The 18398-nt window shown below is 37.8% G+C and overlaps 1 protein-coding gene across 2 annotated transcripts in view; it reads left to right on the top strand.

Annotated features, from left to right (window-relative positions):
• RSBN1L (round spermatid basic protein 1 like) overlaps positions 1-18398 on the top strand; it is a 44942-nt gene that overhangs the window by 20904 nt on the left and 5640 nt on the right. Inside the window, exons 3-7 of one of the 2 annotated variants that reach the window (XM_050983372.1) lie at positions 109-369; positions 688-752; positions 12416-12553; positions 12755-12897; positions 13607-13774. In XM_050983372.1, coding sequence (XP_050839329.1) covers positions 109-369; positions 688-752; positions 12416-12553; positions 12755-12897; positions 13607-13774 — 775 coding nt within the window. Of the gene's footprint in view, positions 1-108; positions 753-12415; positions 12554-12754; positions 12898-13606; positions 13775-18398 lie in introns of both variants that reach the window. The other variant, XM_009087070.4, reaches the window with a different exon arrangement.

Here is an 18398-nt window from a genome sequence, read left to right as displayed (position 1 = left end):
TTTTTGTGCCACAGTGAGGGTTTTGGTGACTTTGAATCCCAATCTTTAAATATACATTTTGTATAAAAATTTCCTTAAGAGATCTTTTTTTTTTTAAACTCTCAACAGGTGGGAAGGAGAAACCAAAAACCAATGCAGAAGAGCTACAGATTAAAAAAGTTAAGAAGAAAAAGAAAAAGAAACATAAAGAGAATGAGAAGAGGAAGCGTCCAAAAATGTACAGCAAATCTATTCAGACCATCTGCTCAGGATTGGTTTCTGACATTGAGGATCAGGAAGCCAAAGGCATCATAGATGATCATCTTAAGGATTTCAATGGGAAAAATATGGATCCCAAGAAGGACTATGAGTCCAAGATACCAGAGAACAGTGAGTTTCCATTTGTCTCGTTAAAGGAGCCACGGGTTCAAAATAAACTCAAAAGGTTGGACACATTGGAGTTCAAACAGCTGATTCATATTGAGCACCAGCCTAACGGAGGTGCATCAGTTATCCATGCCTACAGTAATGAACTCTCCCACTTGTCTCCTGTGGAGATGGAGAGATTTGCAGAAGAGTTTGTGGGTCTGGTTTTTAGTGAAAATGAAAACTGTGCAGCTTACTATGTAATGGGTATTGTTCATGGGGCAGCTACTTATTTACCTGACTTTTTAGACTACTTTTCATTTAATTTTCCCAATTCACCAGTGAAAATGGAGATTTTGGGAAAGAAAGATATAGAGACAACGACTATGTCAAATTTTCATGCTCAGGTAAGAGGTTATGCATTTTACTTTCTAAAGTCATATAATGGTTTCAAACAACTGTGAACGGGTTTTTTTTTAGAGTAGTTGCTATTGGCTCTGTTATGTGGATGGCACAGAAGACTAGAAACAAGGGATTTCTTTAATAAGTCAGTTCTGCATTATTGAAGATGAGAAGAGACATGAAATTGTTAATTGTTAATCCAATATGAGACGTCATATTGGATTTTTGGTGGGAGGGCAAGTGTTTGCATGCTTGTGTGTGTAGGTTTCTTTGGATTTGTTTCTGTAGCTGCAGATAACCCTCCAAAACTCATGGTTAGAAATGGTTTAGCTGTGGCTTTCTGGGTTTCTGAACGGTAGTATGTCTGTATTGTCATAAAACTGAAATGCTTTAATACAGTGTTATACATAAAAACCTGGATAGGGCACAATTACATTAGCTGCATTTGTAGTTTGGATTTTCTAAATCCATTCTCAAAGAAGAACTTGGGGATATTGTGGATGTAGATTTGGTCCTTATCCCTGTGCGTTTCTCCTCACTGGATTCTCTGAAAGCTCTTAAGTTAAATGGTGGAATGACTGGCAGCTTTTGACTATTCTTTTTATTTCAAATTTTTTTTAAAGAAATGACTGTATGCTTTCTTAACAACAGCTGCTGATTAAGCATCACCTCTGCTGTTTATTAACTTGCTGTAGAAAATACATTTCTGTTGCACAGAAACAATTCATAGCACTGGTTTTCAGGAAAAAAAATCTGTCCGATTTTCACCTTGGTGATGAGGTTGTTGCAAAAAGCCCCTCCAGTGACTATGAAACAATTTATGCAGAAACCCAGTCCTGTTATTTATATCAATTTAATCTCACAATTACTCTTTTAACTCCCATATTTGTGAATTTAGATGTTGTATGGATCAGCTTTAAACTATTTCATCTTCACTTTTGAGACTGAGAGTTCAAGTGTAAGTTACACTGTCATCTCCTTCATGAAAACCATGCCTATTTTTTCCCTTTGGCTGCATAGACATTTGCATAGAACACCTGCATGTATTGACAAAATTCAGGTGTGTGTTATCCACAAGGATATGCAGAACTAAAATGTTGCTGCAAGAGAACATTTGCAGTGCTGGCTGAGAAAATATTTACCATGGAATATGAATATTCTGTGAGCTACAGTCACTGTTTTTCTTGAGTATGTAAACTGAATCATTATTAATAAAAATCACATAACATATAATGGGCAGCTCTCCAGAGCTGCTTTTTGGCCATTTTTGATAAGAAAAGCTAGATCTGTCCTTGTATGTATGTTCCTTAAATCCAGCTGGTTCTCTTGGGTTGCATTAACACCCCATAGCTGTGTGCTAGTGCCTGCCCTAAAGAAATAGCTAATGAAAGCCCAAATTTTGTTGTTGTGAATTATCATAGAATTCTTTTACTAGAAGGATAGATTAAATTGTTATTACAATGGTAACATCAACATCTGTAGTTAAAGCAGTCCTTTGTTCTTTGGGGTTGAAATCATAATTCCCCATTTTTGTGTAAGTGAAGGAGGAACAGAGAGAGGCTGTGGTAGATGAAAGAAGCTGAACTGTGTTATTACAGCATTCAACTGGTGAGCTCCATGGTGTAAGCTGTATTTTACTTGGCTGGAGGTTTAGTTCTGGTATCTTCTTTTCCTTTGTGTTCCCTCTTTTTTTTTTCTTAGTTTTCATGGCATTTTATTACTTCTCAGTTTGGTTGCTTGACAGAAAAGGCTTGGCTCCTTGTATTTTTGCTAATTAAGGGGTAGAGGGTGTATAAATAACGTGTACAGGCAAACATCAGACTTTGTCTTCTGTGCAGCATTTTTGTTTCCTGGAATATTTAAGTCAGTATCTTGGTTGCCTCGTTATTGATTCTAATTTTCCTTATGGTTTTCTTATTTCTGTTTTACTTTGGCTATTTATTTTGGTTTTTTTTTAATGTGGTCTGCTACAGTTAAAATGTTTTGTTAGCTTTGTATTCTCCTTTTTGATGTGTTACATTTTGTGCAGATTGAGAACATTATCCTGTCTCACTAAGTTCTTTGTGAATCTTTTAAAGGGATTCTAATATCTTGTTGCAGTATATTTTGATGAAGCTTTAAATGTATTTGGTTTTCTGTTCCTACATTTCCCCAGCTTTGTGCTGTGGTGTTCCTTGACCTGGGCAGCCTGAGCAATGTCTAGCAGCTGTTGTACAGCCTTAATTGAGGAGGAAGTTGATTTTATCAAGTCTGCTTTGAGTATGTATCTTGGACTTCATCAGCTTTAAGAAACTTGGGTATTCCTTTGGTAATTTTAACTGAAACACTGAAATGAAGCTCACTTTGATACAAGAGGTTCTTTGGTGGTTTCTCAGAGCTCATGTAGCACATGTAATCAATCTAACAAATGTAAGTATTTAAAAAGATCAAGAAAAGTATTATAAAAAGAAGAATGAAGTTTGAGGGAAGCCTGAAATGGAAAGTGTTATAGAGTGTTTTATCAATTTTTGTTTTTCAAGTTGAACCTTTTGTTACTACTCAATCTTCCGCCTCCTGTTTTGTGACAGATGTGGGTTTGTGATTTTTTGGTTTTAAGTAATGCATATTTTTAAGTCATCAAGTTCTGTGACAAGAGTCAGATTGCACAGTAAATTCTATTGCTGAGGTCAAATTGGAGTCCTCCTAAGTTTCCCTCTAAAGTCTGCATCTCTCAAGTAATTTTCTTAGTTTTCACAATTGTAGAGTTGGAAACTAACTCCTTTCAGCTTGCTTCCCAGTACACCTGTGTCAGATAAGAGTAATGTTATTGTACTTGTTAGAAGATAAGGGACACAGATTTGTGAGAGTATTTGCAGCAGATGCAGGAGACAGGATTTTGGAACTGGTTTTTTCTAATGAGAATTAGCTTTTAAATTTTGCAGGGAGAGGAAATGCATCATCCAGCTTGGGCCTATGCCTGAGTGCTCCTTAAAATTTTTTTGCATAAGTGTAACAGCTCTTTCTGAACTCACTGATGCACTGCAAGGCTTAGTCAGACAGTTTCTGTAACTGGGCAAAATGAAATTAGTTTGGATATCCTTGTAGCCATGAAGTCAGTCCTTCAGGTGGTGAAAAATTGTCTTGTAGCCCCATCTTCCCTGGGCTCTGTATTTGTGTAGATGGCAACAGCTGCATCAGTTACCCGATAGCCATGGATCTCATCAGATTCTTAGGAGGATTTGAAAGAACGTAAATAATCAGCTTTTGCCACCTACTTGCAGCTTACATCACTTCACTTAAGCTCTTTAGTGCTGTTGAGACAAATGTTAATATTTTGAACTTTTTATTTTTTCCTCGTGCTGGGCAAGTGTAAGATTTAGTTGCTGTGCTGAAACCCCAAAGCTCACAGTTGATGTTTAACAATGATTAGTGCATTGATTTTACTGTCTTGGATCAGAGGCAACTTCTTAGTACACATGAAGTAAAATGCTGCACAGTACCAGACAAAACCTCTGCTGCCAAACAAGATGGACTGTTTTAAAGCTATATTTGACAAGTCCTTGTTTGTGGGAGATCTCAAGGTGATTCCACTCTTTGCAAAGAAATCCTTTGTAAAATAATTTTTTCCTTGTTTGACCTCTTACTCTTTTATTCTGATCTTCAGTGGAAAAGGCAAACAATTTATCCTTTTCATTCAGCTTTCTCTATATTTGAGGATTGCTTAATAGCTTTTTTCCCCTCTCCCTAGATCAAGTAATTTGAGTTATTTCAGTCTGTGCTTGCATGTTATACCCTTATTAGTGATCTCCCCTTATGTTCAATTCAGTCATCCGTATTTTTTTTCTTAGTATACGATACTAAAAATCGACAGTGTCTGCCTGGTGCATTGATGTCAAAGACTATGACAAGATTGCTGCAAGTGTCTTGCAAATTATTGCTCTTATGTCTATTTTTTCCTTTTTCAGAGCAGTTTGTGATCTGCTGTGGCAGCAGCTTCTGCTAATTGAGTCACTGCCCTTTTCAGGTTCATGCAGTTCATTAAATATGTATGTGAGTGTTGTTCTTGCTTTTGTTTAAACTGAATTATATCCTTTGCATTCAGACCCCCTCTCCAGTTTCAAGCTTTGTTAGTTTTGATCCTTTCCTATGATTTGCAGTGTTGCAATGCCTGTGGGTTTTATGAGGATACACTGCCTTCAAAGGAAGGGTCCTTGCTGCCTGCCTCAAAATGAGATAGTTACGTGAGCTCAGACTAAACTGCCTGCAGTTTGCTCTTATTAGACCATGTTACTGTAGCAGTTTTTAGAATTTAGAATATAGTAGTTTTATAGTATATAATGTTAAGATGTGTACTGGTCCTCTGAACAAGCCTATCCAGTCATAGTAACAAAGGTTAGTTTGACTTGATTGTTTTCAATTTTGTATGTGACTGTGTTTTTTAGTTCTTACTATCTTATTTTCTAGGTAGTTGATAGTTGTATCCAGCTAAGTGGGTTTTTTTCTGTTAATTGGAATTAGGCTAAATAGTCTTTAGCTGCTCTGTCTTCTGTTGACACCTATTTCTTTAAGATGGTGTGTTACTGTCTTCCAGATTTGAAGAACTTGTTTTGTGGTTTTGAATTAGAATCATGGAGTGGTTTGTTTTGGGAGGGACCCCAAGGACTATCTAGTTCCAACCACCTGCCATGAGCAGGGACAAGACCCCTTCCACTAGACCAGTTGCTCAGAGCTCCATCCAGCCTGGCCTTGAACACTTCCAGGGATGGGCCATCCATAGCTTTGCTGGGCAACCTGTTCCAGTGCCTCAGCACCCTCACAGCAAAGAAATTCTTTGTAATAGCTAAACTTGCCCTCTTCCAATTTGAAACCATTCCACCTTGTTCTGTCACTACATACCCTTGTACACTGTCCCTCTCCAGTTCTCTTGCAGTCCCCTTTAGGTACTTGAAGGTTGCTCAAAGGTTGTTCCTGGAGCCTCTTCCCCATGCTGAACAACTCTAATCTGTCTGTGAAGAGCCTGTCTTCATAGGAGAGGTGCTTCAGCCCTCATCATCTTCATGGCCTTCCTCTGGACTTGCTCCAACAGGTCGATGCTCTTCCTGTTTTGGGACCTCAGGCTGGCTGCAGCACCACAGGGGGGTCTCAGCAGAGCAGAGGGGCAGGATGCCCTCCCTTGCCCTGCTGCCCACACTGCTGGGGTGGCAGCCCATGATACATTTGGCTTTCTGGGCTGCAAGTGCACATTGCTGGGTCATGTTTGGCCTCTCATCCAGCAGCATGTCTCAGTCTTTTTGCCCAGGGCTGCTGTCAGTTGATTCTCCATGCTGCATTTGTGCTTGGGATTGTCCCAGCCCACATGCAGGGCCTTGCACTTGGCCTTGTTGAACTTCATGAGGTTCACAAGGCCCATCTTTCCAGCCTCTGGATGGCATCACTTCCTTCCTCCTGTCAGCTGCACCACACAGTTTGCAGTTCTCATTGATTTATTCAAGCTTTGTCTTGTTTTATCTTACTGCCTTTGTGCTGTAGGTATGAGAGGATGCACATCATTCAGCCTGTTCACTTTAGAAAGGTTACTCTAACTGTACAGTCTGCAATTAGACAAATGGCCAGAGCCAATCTAAAGAAGATTTCCTGCCAAAAGAAAATGTCCTCATTCCTTCTTTCCTCCCAGTTGCATGTTCTAGTGCCAAGATGTGGTGCTTCTTGAACTGGTGAGTTCAGTTTGGTTCATTAATCCAGCAGAACTTCTTAATACTCTTGAGGGATTGGTTTTATTATTGGGTTGGCAAATTACATTGTTTAAATGTGTCAAAGGTAGCTCAAGGATGACTGTGGGTCTACACAATCAGCCCCATTCCATAACAGCAGGCAATTGCATCTTCAGAGAAACAATTTTTGTTGATTTTGTTCTCAGTTTGGAATAAATTCGTGTTGCCATACTAGCTGTGATGGACACTGAATAGTAAAATATTAATGAATAAGTATTTTAGAGGAAGATCTGTGATAGTAATGATAGTTCATGTTTGTGGTGTGACTTTGTGAGGGGTTGTCGTCACTTTTTCAGGTTCAGCACACAGAGCTTGTCATTCCCCTTCTCTTTTATCTTCTTTTAATATTATCTTCTCCTTGCTGTCCTCCTTGTATAGCTCTTTAACATATCTTTTGCAGAGAGGTTTTTGCTGTTTAGCTCTTTAATAATTAGTGAAATCCTGCTTGAAGTCATTAGTTCCTTTAGTATTTGAGGGGAATTGATGAAAATATTTCTAAAAGAAAATCTCAAATAATTGTTTAGTGCTTCATTTCTTTATCATTAAAGATTTGTGCAGTATTTATTTCCATATATTATTTTCCTGTGTTCTAGAGAGAATTCTTTTATATTGGAACTATGTCTTTTCAGTAATGTTTCTGTAGTTTTCAGTAGAACTTTGTTTTAATAGAATTTGCTTATTTCTTTTACGCTGATCAAATATTGAGATTGTATTTCCAGAAACTTCCAATTGGAAAAGAAACTATTTCTTGAATTTAGGTTTTTAATGACAATTGAGTAATGCCAGAACTGTCAAGACATCCCATTCTGATACCAAGACCCTGACCTAAAAAAGGGAAAAAAGGTGAGGGGAGGAGTGTGAAGTACATAGGGTACATAGGAAGGTTTAATAGTAAAAAGCAGCCAAACAGATTAAGGAGTATTTGTAAAATCAGAGCAATTTTGATGAATGTTCAGTGTTAGTTTGAAACTGGAAGTGTAAGGAAGCATTTAAGGATTTGAATGAAGTTCGCAAGGAAGAGAAAACTGCTTGGGCACTTCATTGAAATGTACCAGGTTAGCAGGAATGGCATTGGCCTCTTCCGTGGCTGCAGCATTTGAGATGAACACTCTCTGAAACGAGATGTTTTCTGGTCTGAGAGATACCAGTGTGTAAGTGCATTGCTTGTGCACTTCTGTAGCAAAACCCTCAATGTCCTTGCATATACTTAGGTGTTGTAATGGTTTAGGGTTTTGCTGTTGGTCTTTAGTGGGACTTCATGGGTTTCTTGAAATTGAATTCAGTTGGTGGATAATTTTGTTGGTTATTTTTTTCCTCTGAGTACCTTTTCCCCGGACTTTTTTGGTTTTAAAGGTGAAAAATTGAAATAAATTTAAACCTTAAAATTCTAGCAAGAAAATGATAGTTTCAAATAAGGAAAAAAACTTCCTAAACCCCACAACAACCCACACCATACTATATTAAAAATAGGAATTCAGTTGTTATGTGCCCCAGTTTACATTTTTTAAATTCCTCTCTTGAAATGCGTGGTTTCTTTGGATTGTTCCCTCCTCTGTGTGACTTATTCAAACACAAAATCTTTAACATGTAGTGTTTAAAATGTTTCCATTTGTAGGATGATATTATTTAAATGTATTTTCAGTATTTTTATATATATATATCTGTGTGTGTGTGTTTTTCATTTAGCCTTCAGATTCTTGTCAGACACCAAGACATTTCTGTCAAAACATTTGCTATTGCATTAAAAAATCAGTTGAGGCCGTGCGAGTCACAGAAGCAGATAATTGTCAAGTTTTACTAATTGTTGATTCAGTGGTGGTTTTACTGTGACAATTTTCCATTACTGTGATGCAAGAGAATGACACAAGTCTCCTTTTGTGTTTTTAGGTGACATACTTCAAATGTAAGCTACATGAGAAGAAAGAAGTTAGGATGTTGTATTTATTATTTTATGTTTCTATCTCTTTTACCTGTCCATGGTATTATACTGCATGTATTTGGTGATTTGTGTGTATTCATTCCTGACCACATGCTGGAAGAGCAGCATGTCCTTGATTTCTCCTTTTATTATGGATTTAAATTGTTCCAGTTTTGAGCAAGTCTGTAAAATTCTAAAAACCTAGTCACACTGTAAGCTGTGAAATTGCATCTGGGAAGATTGTTTTATAGAGAGTGTGTGTATATATATATATAGATGTAAAATACTTAATATGTGTAGTACTCTATTAGCAATCAGTGCATAATTTAATAGAATTTGATAAGTACTGGTTTTAGTACGTCAGTATTGGTTTTGTGAGTTTAGAAATGCATAGAGCAAGCTGTTTCTCTTCCTGTGAACAAACCAGCCAAAGGATACTGACAGTAAAAGGAAGGGAAAATGTTGCTGTTATCTAATATCCCATAGGTTATATTTATTTGGTTGTTGTCTTTATTGGGATTAATTTTAGGTTTGTCATTTGTCAGACATCAATGGGAGGTTTTGTTGTTTTCACATTATTACTTAGTAGTAGTCTAAGTTGGGAGTGAGTGAAAATTAGTTCCTCACTAAGAATGACTTCACCTTTTTACGCATGCTTTTCTAATCCTTTAGCCTAATCTAAGGTTATGTAGTTCAAGCATAACCCTCTTCTCTAAGACTAGAGTTTAGGATGCTACAACCCAGTTCATGGAAGAGATGAGATAGGAGTTGCTTTTCACTTGCCCACAGCTGCTTCATCTTTCAAACTCTCTCTTGTTCTTTCTGGCCAGGCATTAGTATTTATGGCCTATGTCTTTATTTATTTTTTTATTATTTTATAAAATAGAATTTTTTTAGGTAATTCCTGGATTAAATTCAGATCAGTTCCTTAGGCTTGCTCCCTGTCCTTCTTCAGAGGACCTAATGTTCTCAGGCAAGAAGGGAAAAGAGAGCAAATCTTCCCCTTTGATCACCAACATGGATTTATTTCCTGCTTATACTGGGTCTGGATGGGTTAATTTTCTCTGTGGACTGTGTTTTGGGTTCGTGAGTAAAACTGTTGGTAACACACAGGTGTTTTGGCTATTGCTGAGCATCACTGGCAGAGTGTCTAGGCTTCCAGGACCCCCCTGGTGAGCAGGCTGGGGTGGGCAAGAAGCTGGGAGGGGACATGGTTGGGAGAGCTGGTCCCAGTTGACTGTGAGGATATTCTGTGCTGTAGAACATCGTGCTCAGCAAGAACACCTGAGGGGGCTGATGGGTTGGCTGGAAGGTGCCTTTTGCTTGGGGCTGCTGGGCATCAGTCTGCTTGTGGGAGTTGGTGAGTGGTGGAGAACACCACTTTTGGTGGTTTTTCTTCTTCAGTTTTGTCTTACTGAATAAACTGTGTTTAACTGGACCCATACATTTCCTTGCTTTTCCTGTTCTCTCCCATGTCTCACAACTGTGGGAGGTGAGTGAGCAGGGGCTGTAAGATCACTATCTGCTGCCTGGGTTAAGCCTCTACAAAATTCATAATCAGACATTTCATTCTGTATTTGCAATGATGTGATTCTGAATATGGTGCCAGAATAAACCACTCATCGTTTGTAACTTTGACATTATTTAAGCATTCTTGTTGGTATTTCTTCACCTAAGCTGGATCTTGAGAAGCAATTGTACTGCCTTGTGATCAAGGGGAGGGTGGTTGGTTGGGAACCTGGGGGTGAAAGGGCTTGGACAAGTAATGCTTGAAAAAGTTGTGCTCATTTTTCAGTTTTAACTTTCAGTGGCATGGGTTTTTTTGGGAACAAATGAGAAGTTTCTTAATTGATCCTTCTTAATGCAAATGTTATGCTGCAGCTAAATACTTGCTGACTTTAGGTTTCTTTACCAGCACCTAGTGGTTTATAAGCCAAATGGGTAGGTTGATCCAGCTGGAAGCTTCACAGTTTTTCCAAGCTTTAACTTAGTATTTTTAGGGGAATTTTTTAGAGTTTTCACTTGGAGTAGTTTCACAACCAGTTTATCAAATTCTATGTGTTTTATAAAATTATTTAGGATGAAAAAGACCTTTAAGACCTTTTTAAGAGTCCCTCTGTTAACCCAGTCTTTCCAAATCCATCACTAAACCATGTCCTTAAATTCCATATCTGTACATCTTTTAAATGCCTCCAAAGATGGTGACTCGACATTTCCCTGGGGAGCTTATTCTAGTGCTTGAGAACTTTTCTGGTTAAGAAATACTTTTTAATATCTAATCTAAACCTCCCTTGACACAACTTCAGGCCACTTTCTGTGCTCTTAGCACTTGTCATTTGGGAGAGTGGTAGTAGGTAGCATAAAGAAGCATGGGAAAAGGCAGAAAAATGGCTGTCTTTAATCAGGGATGCAGATGGAAACTGCATCCCAATATCTTGGACTGGAGTGGTGGAATACTAAGCTACTTACGTCAGTGGAAGAAACATCCTTTAGCATGTTAAGCATTTTAATAAAGTATCACAGATTTGTGGGTATCTGTAGCTTCAGAAAGTGTTTTTTTAGGGTTCTTCCTTGCTCATTGCTGTAGTTGTACAAGCTCCTGATGCTTTGTGCCAGTGAAGATGTAGCTGAGGACTGAGCTGATGCAAATTCAGCAGAAATTAATGTTTTGTGATGTTTATCACAAAATCACTAGCTGTCTCTGCAAAAAAAAAAAAAAACCCAAAACCAAACCTGAAGGAAGGTATGACTAAGGATTTCAATGTGTCTGTGATGGGTTGCTGTAGCATTAGCTAAGACATTTTGTAAAATCCTACTTTTAGCCATGAATCTGTTTGCTGGGAGGAAACAGATGATTGGGATGACTGAGATGACTGGGATGATCGGAACAATGTTTGGTTCTGCATTTCTGGAAAGATCTGGTTACATTAGTTGAGTTTCTCAGAAGGGCACAGTGTTGTTCCATGTTCTATTTTCAGGAACTGATGTTAATTCTCCTCTGCACTGCCATAACTGCTAGGAATGTTAATGGTCTGTTTAGGTCAGGACTACAGCTAAGCACTATTTCATTAACTGTTTTCCTTGCAATTTTTTACTTTTCTTGCTGTGGATGCAGAATGTCTAGAGGTGTCATACAGGAGCCTTACTTAGTGTGTGCACTAATCCATCTGCTCTTTCATCCATTCTGATCTCTTCCTATTTCATCTCATAATGCCAGCATCTTTCACCCTGTTAAATAGGAAATCAGAAGCCTAAAGTGGACATGCTCCTCATCAATCTCATGCCTGAATATTTTGGTGATCAAATGCAACAGATCAGATTGTTGAAAAAAAAACTTAAAACAATATGTGTTTCTGTTCAAATTTCACAGCAGAAGATTCCTCATGAGAGGTGAATGCTACAGCTGTTAAAGTCTGAAGGGAGCACAAGATGTGCTAGCACAGCAAAAATGGAGTGATGATCATTGTTTCACTTTTTGTACAAACTCTTTATGGGCCTTGTGTTCACTAATTTGCTCTAGTTAATGTGCTCACAAAGTGGCAATACTGGAGAGGATAAGCAGCAGAGGAAATGTTTAGAGTTAAATTACTTGTAACTCAGAGTTCTCCCTGTTGCAAGAGAAAAGGTAGAAATTCAGCTAGACTTGAGTAATCTAGGTAAGAATCCTTATTGAGTAGTTACTGAGCCTAACGTGCATTGATAATGTTTTGGAGTTACTGGTTTGGGATGTTGTCTTGAAAGGCAGTAAATGAGTTACTCCAGTTTATCTTCAGATGTTAAAATAAAGTACAAATTGTCGTGGATGTTTAATAAGATCTTCTGTTTTTGAGTTTGTAGTAATTGACTTCATAATAATCTTAAATACACTGGAGACTGAAGGACTAAAATAATTTTCTTTTTATCTCAGAAAGCATAAGCCTAGAGTTTACAGGTGCTCATTGAATGGATTTTGCACAGTAGAGGACTCGGTATAACTTCTGTTGTCATATTCTACTTGTAGGTAAAAAGAACATACTCTCATGGTACGTATAGAGCTGGCCCAATGAGACAGATCAGCCTGGTTGGAGCAGTTGATGAGGAAGTGGGGGATTACTTCCCTGAATTCCTTGATATGTTGGAAGAATCACCCTTCTTAAAAGTAAGAACAGAAGGGAATGGGCTGGGAGAAGGGAGACAACATACTCTGTAGTGCTGTTAGAATAATAAAGTGAGAGTATGGGATGCTTATTTAGATAATTGAGTGTTCCAATAAATGCTTTCATCATGAGAGATAAAGCCTGCTTATAACAAGTTTTTTAAAGTAACTCACTTGAAAATTGTGGCTTGTATTTCCCATTAGTGTACACTGCCATGGGGAACACTTTCTAGTTTAAAATTAGAGAGTCGTAAAGACAGTGATGATGGTCCCATTATGTGGGTACGTCCAGGAGAGCAGATGATCCCTGTGGCTGACATGCCAAAGTCACCTTTCAAAAGGAAGAGGTGAGTTGAATTATTTTACTTGGTAAATGTCTGGTTAGCAGTGTTTTCTTTACAAATTCATTTTATCCCAAACCTTTTACTGTTTGATGTTATATGTTAATATAAATTACTGTAAATCTTCATCTCCAAATCCACTTTCTTGTTGTTTTTTTATGTAAGAATCTGGAATTTTTTGTTTAAATTTTTACTGTCTGGCCAAGTAAGGTACTGGTCCTTTTTGGAGCTTTAGTAGAAATTTAAGGTGAAAACTTAAGGAAAATGTGTACACACATACAATTACTGATACCTGCCATGGGACTGCAATTGATAGGCTGTTGTTACATGTGAGTAGATGGTTGTGACCTCTGGGGACAAAGGCTTTTCTCTCACCTTGAAGGTAACAACTCCAACATTAAATGAAATCTTAAAGCTTTTCTGTGGCATAGGGTATAAGGACCAGCTAAAGACAAAACTGAGAAAAGAATGCTCAGTTGGGATCATATCAATGTGTTTAAGTACTTCACAGAAATTTGTAAAAAGGACTTATTTCAATAATGCCCAGTGACATGAGTAGAGAAAATGGACACAAACTAAATTACAAAAAATAATCCATTTAAAATTAAGAAAAGAGGGGTTTTTTTTTGTGTAGATGAGCAGTCCTATTGCCTATGATGGGAATTAGATAATTCAGAGAAATTTCTGTATCACTGTTACTGTTTTTCTTGTGCAGAACTACCAATGAAATCAAAAACCTGCAGTACCTACCTCGAACCAGTGAACCCCGTGAAATGCTCTTTGAAGACCGGACCCGAGCCCATGCGGATCACATAGGACAAGGCTTTGAGCGACAGACCACAGCTGCTGTGGGAGTGCTGAAGGCTGTGCACTGTGGGGAGTGGTAGGTGTTGATTGGCTTCACCTAGGTGTCTGAAAAATGTTTGCCTGAATTGCCATTTATAATTGGAAGGGAGTGTGGAATAGGTTAATCTAGGATTAAAGGTTCAGTGAAGACTTCATAGGTGCTGGCTGAGCATTAGATGCTTGTGTGCTCTCTTTAATTGCATCTGGCTTTGCTATGTGGTTGAAACTTGAAATGCACCTGGCAATGACAGTTCAATTGCTATAATTGAGTTGCTGTTAACTGAGGTCCTGTTAGATGTAAAAACACCTCACACTTCATTTTGCTTCAAGTGGTGCATAGAGACTGAGCTGCTACTGCAGCAGAGGTGCACATGGAGAGACCTTCTGGCAGTTTTGTGTTGTCTGGAGATGAGCAGAATTATTATGCTTCTGCTTCCCAAGTCATGCTTGTTACAACCTTGATTTACTTATGGAAGCTCACCTAGGAAGAACCCTGTTGGAAGCTAGGTGATATTTTTTGGTGTCTGTCCTTAGAATTCCTGTGTGAGATACAGGAAGTGACGTGTGCCTTGTTTGAAGCCTGTTTGCATGTTAACTAAATAAAAAGCCCATGACCATTTGGGATTCCCAGTCCAGATCAAAGAGGTGTTTTTCAATATCTTCAGACTATGAAGAATGACCTTAGTTTTGGAAGTTACCTTTGCATATGTAAACACTGTAAATACCTTCTTCTCTTTGTGTCTGTCTAGAAATGAGAAGAGTGAATTCCCTGTGGATAAAATGATGTGAATTTGTGTTACAGTGCATGAGTTCATTGACATAGAAAGTAGAATAATTGTCATTGGGGAAGAACTGGATTGTTCAGATGATAATGTATTTGTCTCTTGGGCTCTGAGGTTTTCAGTTTCCTTCCTCTTCAGGTTGATGAGAGTGGGAGCCTTCAACTTCCTGCTTGCTCTGGCTGTGCTGTGGTGAATTAAGACTGAGCAGTAGTAGCAGGGCAAGAGCTGAGATAACTGTGTAGATCTGAGTATTTTAAATTACACTTTGCACATTTGAGAGAGGGACTTGCAAAGGAAGTAAAACCAAACAAAACCCCACTCCCTGGACTTGAATGTTTGTAGAGATTAAGAAGTTAAATTGATAGTAATTTAAGTGTCTGGGAACTTCCCATTCTCATCCTATAGCTTTATGACATTCTTGAAAGTCCTTCAGTTTGAGAAATAAAAAAGAAATATCAGCATTTCATTTCAGTGTAAAGACTGAACGTATCTTTTAATTCAGAATAAAAAAATTGTGACGTATGGAGAGAAATAAAATATACAACACAAGTAACACAATAAAAGTTATGTGTTTTAGGCTTGATTTGGCCTAAATTATAATTCCTGCTTTCCCTTTCCACTTTTGTGTTATTTTGGAAAGCTACTTGTATTACATGATGAGAACTAATCAGGGCTTATGAAAATGAAGCATCATGGATTAGTGTAGCACATTAAAATTATTTCAGGTATTGGTTTTGCCATAATTTGCAATCTGTGGGTGGATTTATTTTAAAGGAAACAACACAAATGAAAATTTTGAAAAATCTAGTTTTTATTTTTTTGTTTCTTTTTTTAATCTCTTTGAGTAGTAGAATGAATCTGAAAAGTTGAAGATATTCTGGTGTGCATTTTTAGTGCCATAGTGCCTTAATCACATGTTCTAGTGATGAGATAATGTGTGTAAAAAAATGCTTTCTGTGAGGAGAAAATAAAACAATTCCTGGGCTGCCTGAACTAAATCCATAAAAATGGATTGAGTGGGCAAAAAAAAGCTTTATAAGTTGCTGTGGATTTAAAGTAAGTAGGATTTATTTCCTAGTTGATAGGGATGAATGTTTATGCTAGGTGGGATAAATGTTGTCTTTAAGAACATACAGGAACAGAGCTGTTGAAAAGCAAAAAGCAGGTTATGGTGTTAGAGGACAGACATTGAAACTAAACATTGTATTTTGAAGAAGAAAAAAAATATTTGTCCTTTTCCGAGGGTGAGAGGATCTTGATTTGAGGTATTCTGTAAAATTACTCAATAATTTTTGAATATTTACAATTTACAGAAGAACTCTGACTATTGCAAGCAAACATTTTAAGGATTGAACTATAATCTGATAAATGCAGGTGTGATCATGCTGATTGCTTAATGCCATTTGCTTAGGTGATACCAAGTGAGCTTTAGAATTTATGAAGTGCCAGTGAAATTTGAATTATGGAAATTGATAAGATTTTTATGTGGGAAATCTGGGTGGGTTTTTACAGGGACAGCAAAAAGCACTTCTTGGCATTGTTGGCAAAATGAAACCTGTGCTTCAGCAAGCAGCTTTCAGGTTTGTGTTCTAGAGACTGAAGCTGTGCTTCTCTGTATGATCATAGGGATTTTGTATATATTGCCAGTCTTTTTGCATTTGGCCAGAAATAGTAATGGTGAAACCTCTAGTTTTGAATCTGTTTTGAAAAGTCACAGCAAAAGGAATCCAATCCTTTTGAAGAATGAGGTAAAGGGGAAAAAATACTGCTAAAACCAGTTCTAGCAGTTCTCTAGTCGAGGCTTAAATGCATTTTTCTGAAGTTATCTTTTTTTTTTGTTTCCATTTAATGTCTTTTTGGACATTAACTGAACATCTGTGCTATAGTTCTGCTTGGGGATAGATACATGATATCTAAAATTGAGGTTTTGCAAAAATTATCTTAAAGCTGTGTTAAAGATAAAATCTGCAAATGCAGAATTTAAAATTATTTGATAACATTTTTTCTCAGTTGTTTGCAAAAGGAAAGTTGTGTTCTGTGACAAAATTGCAGTACAGAGCTGGTGATCCATCATCCTCTTGGACAGATGCATATGGAGTTGAGAGTAGGAATGACAATGCATAAAGCAGAATAGACACTGCTGGGAGAACACATCAATTTGGATTCTCTAAGTGTGCAAAATAGTCTTTCAATTGATTTTGAGTCTTAACTTCATTTACAAATATGGGGGACTCCAAATACAAAATCATATTTTAAAAATAAATAAATTATAAAAGATAGATGAATGTAGTTAATGTTTTAACACCACTGGTTAGAAGTGTTTCTGAAGCTTTTTGCTTTCAGTGTTTAAAATGTATTCTGATCCATATACTCGCAATTGAATCTTTAATAAGTAAAATATGTGGTCTGAAAGGTCTCCCTAGCATACTTTCAGTAGTCGATCTGGTATTTTTTTTTTCTCCTGAAAATAGCCTCAGACTGGTTATTTTTTTGCTTTATTGAGACCATGACCTAAATAAAATAAACATGTCTCCTATGTTTAAAAAGCCTGAATGAACTGTACATCATTGCCTGCTTCCTAGAACAGTAATAACAGGAAACATATATATCTTTACATAAAAATAGGTGTTCATCTTGCTTTTAAAAAAGGGCATTGGAACATCTGTTGGATTCTGAAATGTTTCAGCTCTGTTGCATCAGCTGCTCCCCAGGCCCCCTGTGTCTGACTTGTACCCTGTTTTTGGAGGGGTGGAGGCAGGATGAGGGATGTACTGGAGGGGTGGCTGGCACCAGCCCAGCCCTGCAGGAGGGACAGGCAGGAGGGCAGCAGTGGGTTCTGATCCCTGGTTCCTATGAGCAGTGCCTGGACACACAGCCTGTGCCCACTGAGGAGCTGTTGCATTCCTGTCAGCCTGGGGGGCTGCACAGGGGGAGGGACAGAATCTCCAGCCAGGCTCTTTCTGGCTGAGAAACTGTCCTTGCAAAGCTGCTCCAAGGTGAGCTTTATCTTTTATAAATGAAATCTTCATATAATCACATTTAAATAAAAAAAAATCCTTCTAAAATGCAATCATCCCTCAAAAGGAAGTATGTGGAGCCTTTTTTTTTTTTTTTACATGTTTTCAGTGAGGAACAGAGTTTGGCCTTTAGATCAGGAAGTTATAAGGACTGTGGATGCTTTTGCCTTTTGTGAGCTGATTCTAGATGATGTCTCCAGAGGAGCTCTATTAATGGTGTGTATTTCCTTAGGAGAGATGCTTTGGAACTAGAGATGTTTCTCCTAACAATTTGAATATGGAGACAAAGCCTTATTCAGACTTTGCTTTGTGTAGCTCTCTCTAGTGAACATAAATAGGGATGTATTTTTAAGGGATGTTTTGTGGAGGATGCCAATATTGGCTGATTACTGGCATTGTGGCAGCTTAATGTAGCTTCAGCTTTTACTCCTAACTCTGGGAAAGGTGTTGGAGGCTGAGATGCTGAGCAGCGATTGCCACAGTGCTCCCAGTCAGATTGCTGCATGCTCAGGTGGGTGCATCGTGTTGGAGTGCTGACAGAGTAAGCCCAGTGTATCTGGGACAGCTGTCTTTCAGCATCTAGGCAACCAAGAGGCCAGTTAAAAATAGAAATGGAAAATAGTTTGTTTTGTTGGCCTTTTATTGCTGCCTTTACTTCCACTTAAAAAGAAATTGTAGTTAATTTAACAGTTTAATTAGGTTGTGTTTCAGAATTAACTGCTCTGATCAACTTTTTTTTCTTATTGTTGGTTATGGTAGAGTTGTTGTGGTTTTTTAAAGTTAAAAAATTTGCTTTATCCTTGCTTGCAGAGTTTTTGTTATTTTCTGCAGCATGGTAATTTCAGCCTCTGACTGTGCACTT

Source organism: Serinus canaria, chromosome 1A (assembly GCF_022539315.1).
Source record: "Serinus canaria isolate serCan28SL12 chromosome 1A, serCan2020, whole genome shotgun sequence".
Taxonomy (NCBI): Eukaryota; Metazoa; Chordata; class Aves; order Passeriformes; family Fringillidae; genus Serinus; species Serinus canaria.
Note: the sequence above shows the minus strand (reverse complement) of the source record. Positions and strands in the feature narration are given on the sequence as shown.